The sequence below is a fragment of the Rhopalosiphum maidis genome, chromosome 2 (genome assembly GCF_003676215.2).
Source record: "Rhopalosiphum maidis isolate BTI-1 chromosome 2, ASM367621v3, whole genome shotgun sequence".
Classification (NCBI taxonomy): Eukaryota; Metazoa; Arthropoda; class Insecta; order Hemiptera; family Aphididae; genus Rhopalosiphum; species Rhopalosiphum maidis.
This window is the reverse complement of record NC_040878.1, coordinates 18,386,849-18,402,758: the sequence shown is the minus strand read 5'-3', so window position 1 is coordinate 18,402,758 and position 15,910 is coordinate 18,386,849. Positions and strand designations below refer to the sequence as shown.

General features: G+C 35.5%; 1 protein-coding gene across 1 annotated transcript in view; it reads right to left on the bottom strand.

The window, feature by feature from the left end:
- The window catches only part of LOC113551836 (homeobox protein B-H1-like), a 53,182-nt gene extending 37,690 nt beyond the window's left edge, over positions 1-15,492 (bottom strand). The window contains exon 1 of the mRNA XM_026954358.1: positions 14,022-15,492. Within this exon, the coding sequence (XP_026810159.1) occupies positions 14,022-15,117 (1,096 nt within the window). The 5' untranslated portion in view covers positions 15,118-15,492. The remainder of the gene's footprint in view (positions 1-14,021) is intronic.
- Positions 15,493-15,910: the final 418 nt, after the last annotated feature.

Sequence of the window (15,910 nt, the reverse complement as noted above, 5' to 3'; positions counted from 1 at the left end):
GGATTCCCGAACAAAAGGACGCGCGCGCGTTCTTATTATTATATTATTATACACATTTTGTTTTTCGCGGTCTTAAATATATATATATAGATTTTATAAAAAGAAGATAGTAAATAATATACACACACACACACACATATATATATATATATATATATATTAGATATACCTAAGTAATACGTAAATAAGACTTTTTAAATTCTTTTTTCTAATGCGCGTATATTTTTGCAGATCTCGATGTTTTTTTTTTCGACAAATGTTTATATTTTGACATATTCTAACCCAAGAGTGTTTTTTATACGTTTCAAATCAATACAAAATTAAATTGAATCACGTTTTTACGATTAAATAAAATTTAAACAAACATTTATCGCTTAAAAACCCGAGGGGAGTATACTTTCTTTTTTCTACATTTTAATAGTCAAAATGTGTGTCTTATATTTAACTTTTTTCATTCATCAGTTTTTATCTCTTATATAGGTATAGTTACAGCAACGTGATGAAAATTAATCGCGATAGTTCTGGATTTATTTTTTACACACATTGTATTTATGATGAATCACGGTCGTATATGGCAAGCGAGATTGTTTCCTCCGAGAACGGTGTCTTAAAGCTTTCATCGTTTATGTCATCAGCAATCGGCTCTGTTTTATTTATTTTTTCAGTTTTATTTCGTAGTTCTGACGCGTGAAAAAAAATAGTAAAATATACGAATGCAACAGTGTTTTTAATGAATATCCGGTCCTTACATGTAAGGTTTCCCCATCTCATATTCCGTACAATATATTGTGTATACCTATGTACGCAGCCATGAAAATAAACGAAATATCGCCATAATTTTCGGTGACTAGTGTAGCAGATACTTTAGTTTTCTTACGGTCAAGTACCTACTTATAATAAACTACCACGTACGCTTTAAAAATAAAATAAAAAAACAATAATAATAATTATATTACGCTAAATTAAATGGATTTTTTTTTTTTTTTAATGTATGTAGGTACTTAAACAACTCTGTGTAATTTTACGATTCGGTCAACCGTCATCAACACAGTATAATAGGTATAATGCATTTACCTGATGCGTAAAAAAAAATTCACAATTAATTTTCAATTAATTTCTCATCAAAAAAAGTCTATCTAATTTATAAAACAATGTGCTTTGAGATAGCACAATTCTAACCACGTAGCACGTTACACTGTATTTCCCGGCAATATATTGTCTATTTAAGTCAAATTACAAGTATCAAAGGAAGGGGATTTCTAGATGGTTTCGTGTAACAATAATATGATGGCAGACATATTACACGGATACACCCAATAAATTCGTATATTATTATTTATTACGCGCAGGTGGAAACCTCGTTTAAATTGCTTGAAAAAACATATAACGTTGATATTATAATATACACGTAGCCGCCAATGAAATCCGAAAGGGTGAGTTGAGGAGGTTTGGGTTGGAACGATGGAAAACATAAAATATAAGACGAAAGACCGGGGCAAAAACCTAACCAGGAACTTGTATAGATAACCGGACCAAGTGGGTTGTAGTCATTGGACAGGGGTGTGTGTGTGTGTGTGTGTGTGGGAGGGGGTCTCGATTGTTTTTCCTCGCGGTGAAGGAGTACGAGCCGCGATTACTAATAATAATAATAATAATAATACGCAATTGTACACACACATATATATATATTATATAGTCATAATCGGATCTGGGTAGACAATAGGTAATCATAATCATTAGCCGACCATGAAGATTTCGTGGTCGACTTCGAAACCAGTGTTTATCCCGCGCCCTAAGTAGTTAATAACACAGGCCGATGTGTCCAAAAACAAAATATAGGACGGGAGGAGGCCACAAAGGAAAACGCGGACGTCGGCGTCTACGTAGAGGGAGTAGAAGGATGATGGACTCCCCAATTAAATTTGCATACAATGTGTATGTGTGTTTCCCTTATGGTGTTGTTCTCCCGTAGATAATGCGATAATATTATTTTGTTATACGAAATTCGTGTGTGTGTGCGCGCGAGCGCGCGCGCGCATGTATACGGTGCAAAGTTAATTACACGCCGGCAAACGTGTACACACACACATAGCAAGTATCACGTTTACATAATATATAATATAGTTTGTGCGTGCAAGAGGTACGGGCCGGCATACCACCCGATTGTGTTGTCGAAAGCAATATATTATTTATATATATATATATATTACGACATTACGTGTAGGTCTGTATACACACGACGGACGACGATAATCACTATACTATATTATTATTATACCACGTGGTGGGATCTCTTCGACCGTTATAATTATTGTTACCGATCAACCGACGACCGGCGATGGCGTACGACAAAAGGTATGGCAAATATTTTTTTTGTCAAATAAAATACCGCCCGAGATGACGCGTGTCGGTATTACAATAATATGACGTCGCGCTCTTGAGTGCCCACTAATGGGAGGTTGAATTAGATCATTATTTTCCATACACCTATGTACATAATGATATGACGTACCCATCACTTATTTGTTATTAAACAACGCGTGTAGCCACAACATGTATTATAATCGCATTAATTGATTACCAAGTGTAGGTATGTTATATATATATACTTTTGACGATCTCTCATATCATTATTTACACAATTATTCCACATCGATCTATTAAAACGGCATGTGCGACGTGCATAATATGGTGCCGTTGTGATGGTTTCTCTCGGTAGATATATGTACACTTACGACTAATAACTGAAAATTCAGTCATTGATTAGATACTTAGATTTTGCCATTAATATTATTAAATTGTATTTTTTATGAGAATTTTATTTTACTCATTGAATATGAAAAATATTATATATCTTATATATACTTTACAAGAACTTAAATTCAAAATTATTTATCTTTATAATTTTTCTTTAAATCGGTTATAAATTAAATTATTATATTATGTACATTTACATACTATACAGTTCTTGTAAGTTAATATTTTGAAATTATGCGTACGCTGCAGATACATTTACACAGTAAATATAGTTTAATGGTTAATGTATTTTATAAAATATAGCGTTATGCATAAATATAGCACCTATACTTGTTATCTACCAATGGGGGTGTAGGTAATTAACAATATTATTATAATTATAAAAAATGTTTGGACACAATAAAAAATAAAATAATAAAAGTTGGCTGTTTTTAGATGATCGAGGGTTACTGCCTACAATAAAATAAACCACGAATTAAAAAGTTAATAAATTTAACTTATTCAACGCCCTGCAAGCTTGCGTTACGTGATTGGACACTATTTATCAAAATACATACTATACAGTATATACCTACTATGATCTAATATATATTATTATACGAAAGAACTTAAAAATATATCGCATGATAATCGTATATAATGAAAATGAGAGCGAGGTATTTAACGGACGCCAAATAAAACCTGTACTTACCTACATTTTTTTACCAAACAGCAGCGTGCAGCGTATGGGTATCTACAATAAAGTTTTTTTAAACGCAATTCTCGTAAACGTAGTTTAAAGGACGTAATTTAAAGATTCTACAACGATAAAACAAGGATTACCTGTGTATAAATAACGAGAGCAAATCATTTCAGGAATAAAATTGTAAAAGATACGCATGGTCATATAATATCTTCAGAAATAATTTTCGATATCTGATCAAGCGCGCACGCGCGTTACATGCATAAATCGTTTAATAATAAGAACAAGACTTGAAGTAATAAAAAAATTACAAATTAAAAAAAAAACCGTATAATAATACAACACGAAGCTTGTGAATGTGGGCGTCCGGATATGAGGATATATAAAGTTATTAAAAGTCCCGAGGATCACAGGCCGGATAAGACACACACACACCTATATATACCTGTATATTATATTATAAGTAGTGAAATGTATATAATATACGTATAGGCAGTATATACAGTAATAATAATAATATACATGTACCTAATAGTGTATATATATCGATGCGAAGAAGTCGTCGAAGCGGTATATAACATATTATATATATATATATATATATATATGCATACACGTATATAGAGAATTGGTGAGCTTGCGGAGGCGCTCGCGGTGGTGGTGGTAGGGCTCTGTCAGGTTGTCGGTACCTTTGAGACCACACACCTCTGCCTTCCAATTAGAAGGTGCCGGTCCGGCCACTCCTTTAGGCCGCCGCCGACAACAAACGCGCCGGCAAATCGTACGGATTTTGTTTCGTTCCTATCCCCTTATACACGATATTATATATATATATATATATATATATATAATAAGAGTACACCAATATAATATACCTATAAGTATTAAGTGTATATATATAATATTGTATGTGTGCACTCTGTCGTCTTATATTATGCTCATTACTCAATGACCACCGCGGCCGTCGCAACTGCATCAGCCTCCGGGCCGATTTGCAGGTACAAAACGAGAGGAGTATATTAAGAGGAGGAAACAGACTAGTTTTTCATTGACCCCCCCTCTCTCGTTCTGACGTGTGCAGCAGTGCTTTAATATTAAAACAAATTTAAATTTCACATTTACGCACGGGGCAAAATTCCAGTTGCGCGCATGTCTCGGAAAATGATAGAGGATTTAAATATCTGCGTTTTATCAACTATTGTAATAGTATAGGTATATGAGTCTGCGACCAGTCTCGACACAGTCGATTTATGTACAAGCAAATTTTTATAATATTTTTATATCATTTAAACATTTTAAGTTTAACCGTTTCTTAACACTCGTAATGTATTGGCTATTATGTAACTTGTATTAATTTTAAAATTGTGTTGTATAAATCATAAATCATAAATCGCTAAAAACTGGTCGAACTTAAAACGTCTCCTCCTTATAAGAAAATGAAGAAATAGATTATACTGAGAAGCTTATAAGTATAAATTAGGATGATCTAGTTTGGGTGATGAAGGTCCGACAACATTTTAAATATAAAAGTAAAATCTGGCGAGGTTCAAATTTAATAGTACCGTTTTTCATACAATATAATATCTAGTTATCTATTTCTACCTAGTATAATACGACTAACGCGGCGACAGTTATAATAGCAATAGGTTTATATACGACGTGTATAATAGGTCTAGTCGCGAGGACCGGCTGTCTTCGTAATAATTATTATGATTACAATTTATAAATCGGCGTGTAAGTATGAAGAAAAAAACACATAATATATAAGAATAATACTGAATATTATTATTATTATTATTACTATACGGTGGATAGAATGTGTAGATGTTTAGTAATTTGAAATAAAATAATTATATTACTATAATTGAGTCTACGAACATTTCCTTCGACCACCTTGCACTATTTTTTTTTTTTTTTTTTTAATTCCTATAACTTAATAGGCTATTCATTTTTAACACAGGTAACAATTACTCTCTTATAGATACCTATACATTATTACGCATCGTAGGTATAGTTGTACTGTCCCCCACTATTTACCATCTAATATTTCGACATGCTTTAAACAAATATAATATTTAATGAGTTTTTACGTAGAATAGCTCGTATACATAAACATTGATAAATTGTAGATACCCATATATTGTGATGAAAATTTTAATTGAATTTACACGTTAATTATTATTATAAATTATAATTTGCTTGCAGATTTATGCGGGAATGTGAACATAATAATAATTATAATTATCGTTTTCAAACGATGAAAGTTTTTTTTTAGCTCTTGTTTTTAGCCTTGTTAATTCATCTAGATTTCTTGACGTATGGCCAATTAAATTATTTTGGTACGCGACGATTAGAAGATTAGATAAATAGCGAATTAATCTTATCCTACAAGTATATGTCTCGCGAGAATATCGTTTGAGGAAAAAGTATAGCCAACATCCAATAAAATAAAGAGACGTGGAAATATATGCAGTCCATCTTTTAGACTTTCTCGGTGGTGCGAATGTTGCAGCGTAATAACCGAATCAGAGAACAAGATTTATGTAAAAAAAAAAAACACCGCTGTAACCGACTTGGTCATGATACGAGCAGAATACTGGTAATGGTAAAACCATTTACTTCGAATATTATAAATTAAAAAATAAAGCCACAAAACGGGTACACGCGATCACGGAGCAGGAGTCTGTGGCTTCGGCTGCGGGTGTGGCTGCGGCTACCCGTCGACGAGGACGGAAAGACTTCCGCCGCGAGAAAGCAATCTCTGCACCGTGTGTGCGATACACGGTCCCTGAACTGAATTATGATGATTATGATGATAATAATAATAACAGACGAAGAACGATAGCTACAGTATAGTCAGTATAGTACGTGCGCACAAGAGACGCGGGAAAACCGGATAACTGGCGTGTGGGAAAAACGCGGCTGACCGACCGCACTATAGCCGACTTGGCCACCGCAATAGCGTATAACAACAACTCGGTAATAATAATAATAGCAATAATAACGATAATTTAATGTAATAATATTATTATAATGACAGGCAGCATCCGTTTGGTTCGTGCCCGCGTCTTTTTCCACTATTATTATTACCGGTCGATAATCAAATTCACACGGTGCAGGTAGGTAAGGTACCAGCCATCACTGCTGGTCGACAACGACGACGACGTTATTTCACGTGCTATTAACCACCGCACAACTCGAGATGATGATTCTGCGGCGGCTACCGGTCATCCCAGTCTCAATACTTCGTAATAATAATAATAACATCGTTCATCTATAGTGGGCGCCCTCTCATCCTTAGAACTCTCACACTGACCACAACTCTTACACACACGCGCGCGTGCGCGCACAAATATCAATCAGTTGGTTTTCCTACAGCGTACGTGTACGAGAAGAAAACATAATTTCGTTTGTGTCGGTAAACGAAATCGTTTTGTATAAAATATCCATTTATATTTCGATTGATATCGAGAAAATTATATAAAGTAGTCGTCATTGCCACGCGGACAGTCGAAATATCACCAGAAAGACATTATTGAAATCATTTTACGAATAAAAGGGTATTTTACAACATCGTCTCCGATATTGTATTAATATTATTTTTATTTTTTTATTTTTTTTATTTTTTGTTACCAGCGCCGTCGCGTGAAACCAATGCGCACGCCGAGGTCAATCGATTCGCAATGACTTCACTGCACCACACCGGCGATCGCGTCGTTTGCCCGTCATATCACAAACGAAACAAACCTTTGAACGCACAGTGCGTGATGTAACATACTTAAAATTCAAAACCTAAACAGATAACAGATATTGTATATTATACCATCGTCCGAGTGGTAATATTTATACCAAACGGCCACACCCACCTTACAGTAACTAGTGACAATATTTGCTACCTATACTGTGCTCAGTGCATACCGTCTCTGGTACTACTATATGTATACAATGTTTGTCATGATAAAAACTAAGTAAAAATGTGACGATACCACATTACGATATCGTGTTAGTCCTACCGTAAAGCAGGGAGCTAAGGTAAGAGTCGAAAACATTTCCGGTTACTGCATTTAGGTTTTAAACAGATAACGTATTTAAATTATTTTGACATATTAGTTTTACATGAGCATTATATTAATATGATTATAATACGCTGCTTTAGTCAGAATGTAACATAGGATTTGATCAAAAATAAAACATTTGAAAACATTAAATTATTCATTAATATTTTTCCACATCATAATTGAGTAAATCGAAATAAAAAAATAATGCAAAATTTAGCTACACGTATGATCACTGATCCATAAAATTTGCAACATGTTTCAAAATGTTATGCACATATCAAAAAATTAGTTATTATTGTAACCTGTGTACAAAATCATATAATTAAAACAAAGTACAATTGATCCTTTTTTTGTATACCTAAAAATTAAATATTTTTTTTACTAATTGGTATTTTTGTATATTTTATATTATTATTATTATTACTTATTATTGTTTGATACACTGCATTAAACCTAAATAAAACTCTTTATTTAAAACCAAAAACTCAAAAACCGCTTCTTCTAAATGTAAAAAGAAAACGTTATAAACGCAATTATAGGTGCTGTATAATATATGGAGGACGAATGCCTTTATTCGGGTTTGTAAGTCTTTTTTCTGTTCTCTAAATTAACGTGGTGGATTCGGATTTTGATTATTTGTAGAACAGCCGCAGAATACACGTTTTAGATTTCAATTGGTTTTCTTTTTATTTACCTCATCGCATCAGTGGGAATTACGCGGAATGGAACAATGTTCAACATAATAAACGCCGGTGCTGCCAAACGACATAAATTTCACTGTTGGACCGGTGACGAGGGGTTAAAGTTTGGAGGGATATATAACCATCAGGGCCGTCTAGAAACAGATTTGTTTTTATTACCCCGGTTTGTTGGTAGAGGGAGATGACGACGACGGGATCCGCACACGAGAGGATTTATTAAGCTAAAAATCCAATGACGTCCCCTTCGCCACGCGCGTTACGGTATACGAGAAAACGGTTTATTAAACGTTTGTTTTAACAGAGTCAACCAAAGTAATAATAATAATTACCACAACCCGAGAGCACAGAACATAATGTGCACTAAACGAAAAAAAATAAAACTTGGAAATATACGACGTGTATGCGCTAAAAATATACAAATAGATATCAGATTGAACACAAAATTGTACAGTGTTTTTTTTTTTTCATTAATTTAATGTTTTTAACACATTTACTTGACAACAAATTTAAAACAATAAAATAATGTAACATAATGTGACTTAAATCCAAATTTACGACTGTTAATATATTATTATGTATATTAAAACGCCGACAATATTGAAAATTAACGATAAACGAAATTGTTGTGTTTAAAAATAAATAATCCGAATTAATGAATATTTATTTATCAATAAAAAATAAAAATATATATTATGACATTTATTTATAGCCAAAAATATTGTTTCTAGATCGTTTTTTTTTAGTAAGGGCAATTTCATATACAACGCATATTTTTATTAAATAAATAATAAATATATACTATTATGTATATTGTATACGGCATATACCGCATGCAATATTAAAACAGTATATTTTAAACTATTGAAATCCACCTGACATATAATACATTTTTCTAAATTACCAAACGTATGATTTTCGTAAAATTTAAAATTTAATATTCACGGAATGTATACAAATTGTATATCACAAAACATATTTATCGACAGATTGCAAGTCATCGAATCCAATCGATCATCGAGTACCTATTATATATTCTGCAACATAGATTGACATTCGAAAATAAAAATAAAATTCTGTATTAATTTATATTTGATTGACGAAAAATGGTACAATGTTGAACTTTTTGCACAAAAATCAATATCTGTGTACCTATTAGTACATTATGAAAAATACTCGGTGAAATTGTGTTCTGCTTTACGACGAGATTGACACGTTATTCGCGTGTCGGTTATAATTTTCTGTCGGCTGCTTAGTGAGGGAAAATCGATATTATACGCTACTGTATAAACAAGGTAGGTATGTATTGTATTATACTATGCTTACAAACATCCTGTGCGCGTTTAGGACCGTTGAAAGTACCCACGTATACTATGCTCATTATTCAAGGCTCGGATTTTCTATAATTTATAAATAATTATTACTACCTGAAAAAACTAGCGGTGCAATATCATGCCACGCGTTTTAAGGTTTCGTAGGCTTAGTGCTACACATTGTAATAAATAATAATAGCTATGTTATGTTAAAAATGCATGCTCTTTATATGATGTATTTTTATACATTAATATTTTAAAAAAAATAAAGTTTTCTATTTAATTCGAATAAAAATATATTCGAGTTAAAACACTTTAAACTCTCGCTACATCTAACATGCCTAGTTAAAAATAAATAGATAATAATTATTACTGTGATGTCTTTTTACTTTTTCCAATTGCCATGGCATATTACAAGATGTTTTTTGCTTGTAAGCTAAGACACTCATTATATCAGTCAATTGTTTGTATAAGTATAACAAAAATAAAATGTTACGTTGAATTTGGTAGGTAATTTATATTATACTTTTATTTTTAAAAAAAAACTTTTTAAAAATAATATAATTATTTTTTGAATTGTATACTTTTTTTTAATAAAAAATAATTTACTTTGGCACATTCTGAAAATTAAAATATATCTTTTAGTGTTAGATTGGAATGTTTTTTTCATGTAGGAGTATGAAAATTAAAGTAATTTGAAAATTTTAAATTTTGAGATTATAAATCGAGTTTTATTTTGTTATAGATGTTATTACAATAGAACATATAATATTTTAATGTTTTCAGAGTGCTGAGAAAAAAAACATGACATATTTTTCACATTATACTAAGTTTGTTTTACTTAATATACGATCAACGTTAGATTCGTATGAATATTATAGAATCCAAATGTTGATAAGTACGAGTTGGAAAAAAAGATTTGGCGCAGAAATATTTTCTGTAAACGTTTGTAGCCTTGTAGGTATACAACACCGTTCCGCTGTGCTTTACCTCATATTATTATGTACTGTTGCCATCGTAATAGCCTCGTGCGATTATGTAATATCATATTATAATGATAATACAATAGTTAAATTAATGTAGTATCATCTTAGTTAAGTCAGTTAGGTACCTAATACATATCAACATGTTATGTATAAACCATCTAAAATGTAGTCATCGTAACGCGTTTAAAGACAACGTCAGGGGCCGTAGATATGGTAAAAAGACCGCATAACGTATACGTACTATATACCACTGTGTAGTGAAGGGTGGTCCGCGTGTAGGCATAATGTAATAGAAAACGGTGCTAAAGAATAAAATTTGAATCACAAGACCACATAAATTAGACACGACAAGTAGACTAGGGACATGGAAACCGAAAACGCTGCGCGGCGGGCCGTCAGAGGGTAACAACAACATCTGCTCTATGTCCACCTCGCCGTGTATAATATAATTAAATTTCCCGTATAATAGTATTGCTGGTTGTTATTATTATTTCTTCCATTCGGCGTTATTAATACGTCATATACAAATAATGTTTTAATTATACACGGGGCTCAGAGTTTAGGCGTTATTTATTGTTGTTATTACATACGGTGGTGCGAAGCGCAACACATATATGAAACACTATAAGCATATAATAGGTATATTTTGTATTAAACTCCTAATGACGTCGAAGACTGGTCGGTTATTCCATTGTTCCACGCGCGCTTAAAGAAAACCCACGTTCACGGGTACCTTACTACGGAGTGGTCCGTGAAGGGCGGCCGCGGGACGTCAGAAGGGCGGTTTTATTTCTCACCTAAACAATATTTATGTGTCCCCGTACACTGTGTATGTGTGTGTGTGTGTGCGCGCGCCCGTGTGTGTGTATGATTGTGCGTGCGCGAGCCCTCGATTTTCGAGTGTTGTTGCAGACGATCGATCGATCGTTTGAAGATTTTTGTTTTCCTTGCACCCCTTTTATATTGTAATGCCTACACATTATACCAATGCTTATTATATACAATATTATAATACACGCATTATTTAGCGCCGGCCAAGTGTTCGAGTGTGATTCGCAGCAAAGCATTCATTTGCAATCTACCGTGAAGAATAACACGAAATTGTGCCCCTCTCACGGGGTTGTTGAACATTCGTAAGACGCATAAAATTAAACCCTGGAAAACACCCGGTTGCCTACCCCTTTGTTAGGATTTACCCACAATTAGATAATTTAGACAATCAAGTAATGTATATATATATATATATATATATATGTGCACTGATGATGAATGATGAATCGATTCGCGATCGTGTTCAACGGCGTGCCATGGATTATAATTATAAATAATATCATTATTAATTGTACGGTATATATCTATATAAAATAATATATATTTCGGTTATTATACGTATTATAATTATTTTATTCGCTTCTTAAATATTTTAATGATGTTACCGTTATGTTCTGATACCTACACATAATTATGTTCGCGGTTTAAATAGATATATACACGTGAATTATTTCGAAACGCTAAACCGAACAAAATTATTATTGGTTATATAGTATATATTAGTTTTAAAGACCTCATTAATTTTCGTTCTAATTATGTTAATTATCGATGTTTAAAGTAGGTATATTTTAATTATGTGTGAGTGTGTTAATGACAAAAATGGAAAATGTACGCATCGACCTCTTTATGTATGTAGAACGTCATATATAATGCGTATATGTATTTATTATTTACAACTATAGATTAGAAAACAAATATAATGATGCAATTAATTAATAGTATTAATCGTTAAAGAAGCATATTTAAAAAATTAAAATATTAAATATATATATTTGTCCTTTATTGCTGGATTAATAAGTTTAAATAATATTGTTTACCGGGTCTTAATGTGAAATTTTATGAAATTATTAATAATGGTAGAAATGTAGGTTTATCAATCGGGGTCATTTAAGTAATTAAATCATTTAGTCAACTGAGTAACACATCAAAAACTTAAAAGCATAAGACCTTAACATCAATAATAGTCAATAGTAATTTACAATTTTTATTTACCTAAGTAAAAAAAATCATTGGTAATGACTAACGGTAAATTTACAATTTTAAATGCAACCCTTAAAATCGACTATCTATTATTGGTGTATAATTAACAATTACTCAAGATAAATATATTATTTGTCGTCGTTTAATATTTTCATGTATGTCGCTGCCATAAAGATATATAATTTAGTTCTAAATCTAGAATTTTATTTAAGGATATATATTAGGGTAATAGACAAATCATCGTATATGTACCTATACTCATTTCTCAGGTATAATCTTGCTACTCAATAATATTGAATTTAGATTTATTGTTTTAGTAATTGATACTATAGTTTTGACAAATTTTAACTAAGTCTGTATAATCGGAGGGAATATTTTTTTTTTTTAATTTTTTTTTCAGATAAGATTATTTTTTGTATCAAATTGTACGCAAGCTTTAGCCCAGGTATAGGAAAATATTATCATGCATTCATTATCATGTACCCATCACTGTTTCTAAATTATTAATTGTCAATCATTAACACACAATTACTCATCGTTATATAATGTTAAAAATTAGCTATACTATTAATGTAAAATTAGTATTCAAATAAATATATAATTATTGTCTGATGTCAAGTGGTCTTTCGAGGGTGTCAAACATACACTATATAGTAAATACCATCAAGTGATGTCTAACGGTTGGGTGACAAATGTCCTAGTTTTGAGGAGAGCTAATTGTCGGATTGATAGTTATAACTTTTTCACGCATAGCAATCATACAAAATAAGGGAATTCAGACATTTTCAGGAGTCGTGTTACTATTGATCAATATACAATATACATAATATTATATTTTTTATTTATTTTTTAATCCTAAGCATCCAAATTGAATGTAGCAATACACAATATTTACGAATTAAGAACTCTAGCGTGGTGGACAATTTTTTTTAGATTAAATTTAATAATATGATCTACGTCCGTCTAAAACTAATACGTTGTTATTTTTTTCATTTTTTCTTTCTATTTTTTCAGTCTTCAGATATATATATATATAAAGGCGTCCCGCCGAGTTCCGACTATATGTAACACAGTCGACAATAATATAATTTAGGTACCTAAGTATCCTAGCTATAGGCCATAGGCTAAATCGAAATGTGTGACATACACCGGTGCATGCCAATTATAATGTTTTGAATGGAAAAAAAATCCTTGAAACGTTACAATAAAAACCCATTAACGCGACAGAGTCGGAGTGTCGTCTCGTGTGCATAATAATTCGTATATTATATATAGCTACTGCAGTTATGACAGAATTAACGAGTTGGATATTAAACGATTCAAAATATCGTCTGATATCGGCCCTTATTGGCGGGTAAATATATAAATAATGAATGTTGGATTTGTCAACACGTGTGTGGTCCCTATTGCCTAATAAATATTGGAAAACCACCTCGTTTTCTAAATCCAAAAACGAAATGAAACAATTTGAAAAATATATTGAACGTTGCACTTACCGGCTCCGGACGGGTCGCCGTGCAGTTGATCGAACGTCTTGCTAGTCATCTGGAACAGAGCGTCCAGCGGTGACGAGTTGTCGTTGTTCTTGCCGGCCGCTTGCTGTTTCCTGGCCGCGGCCGCGGACGACAACGACGGGTTCGATTGGGTGCAACTCGCTATTTCCGGACTGGTGCAACACTCGCTTCCGTCCGTGCTGGACCGGCCGCTGGTGCACGTGGAAGTCTCGTAGTCTGCCGACTTTGGCCGGTGCTGGTGGTGATGCGGATGGTGATGGTGTTGCTGCTGCTGCTGCTGCTGCTGTAGGTGCTGTATGAACAGCGAGTGCGGGAACAGGGCACCGACGACAGGCTGTCTGTGAGCAGGCGGCGGAGGGGGCGGCGGCGGCGCGAACGAGCTGCAAGGTGGCTGGTACTCCTCGGCCCACGGTCTCACGATCTTGGCCGCATCGTCGGCCGCCGCGGCCGACGGCGGTTTGCCGCCCGCCGACGACGGTTCGTGGCTGAGTATGTCGGCGATGCTGAACGATTTGACGCCGGCCACGGGCTGCGCGTCCTCGGCGACTGCCGAAGAGCCGGCGATGGTCCGGCCACCTTGCTGCGTGGCCGTCGTCATCGTCATCATGTCGACGCGACCGGACGACGGACAACCGTCGAGCAGCGGCGGCGGCGGTGGCGACGACAAGGACGGCTGGTGCTGCTGGTGCAGCCTGTGCGCCCGACGCTTGGGCGCGTAGCTCTTGCGGTCGCTTATGCCGTAGCTCACCTTGTCAATCTGCACCGTGCCCAACTTCTTCAGCGGTTCGAAGTAATCGGAGCCGCCGCCGGACGACGACGTGTCGGACCCATGACCGCCGCCGTCGTCGTGCAACCGGGCGTAGCACTCGGCCGACGCGGGCGGCGACGGCCTGCCGACGCTTATGTCGTCCGTGTCGTCAGCCACCGGGCTCCGGGGCGATCGGCACCTGGCGGCCGCGGCGTAACCGCTCAGGTCGGTCGGGTAACCGCCGTAGTAACAACTCTTGTTGTTGTTGTTGTTGGTGGTGGTGGTGCGCAACAACGCTATGGATTTCATGCTATCCGCGACTGGAGTCATCAACAGCACATGTCCCGAACGCGATCGGCACCGCGAGTCCGTCCGATCTACGGGTAGCGCGAAACTGTAAAGGTATTGTATAGTCACACCCGCCGAATGGATTGACGTTATCGTGTCGTGACGTACGTACGGTTAAATGTTATTAGACACGCAGCGACGACGCGCAACTCCGAACGACGATATTAATAATAATTATATAATATATCAAACGAATGGAAAACACGAAACCGAATTGACGTGGACGTGAAACTTTATTATCTTTAGTGATAATATTTCTTACAAAACAAATCTGTAAACGGCGGCGTCGGCGGCGGCGGAGCGAGACGAGAACGTGTGTGTAAAACGCGGGCGGTGCGCACTGGCGGCGAGTCCACTGAGTATTAATCCGTCAGCGGCGGCGGTCGGTCGTCGTGCTGCGGCGGCGGCACCTCCGTCGTCGTCGTCGTCGTCGTCGTCGTTTGTAGCGCGGGACGTCGTCGGGGGGAACGGCGGCTCCGGCTGTGGGACGGCGCGCGCCGGGCGGCGGCACCGGTGCCGCCGACCAATCGACGAGCTCCGCGCCGCCCATACGCCCGTCCGCACCGACGAACACTCCGCCGCCTCAACCCTTTAATTACGCCTCCTTTGTCGGCTCGGCGGACGGACGGAAACACACACACACACACAGACGCCGACATCGACACCGTCGTCGGCGGCGGTGGCCCTCTCCTCTTTTAAACACTAAATTATGTTTTCTTCGTCGCCACCGCGCTCGTCTGTATATAATAATAATAATAATAATAATATGTACATC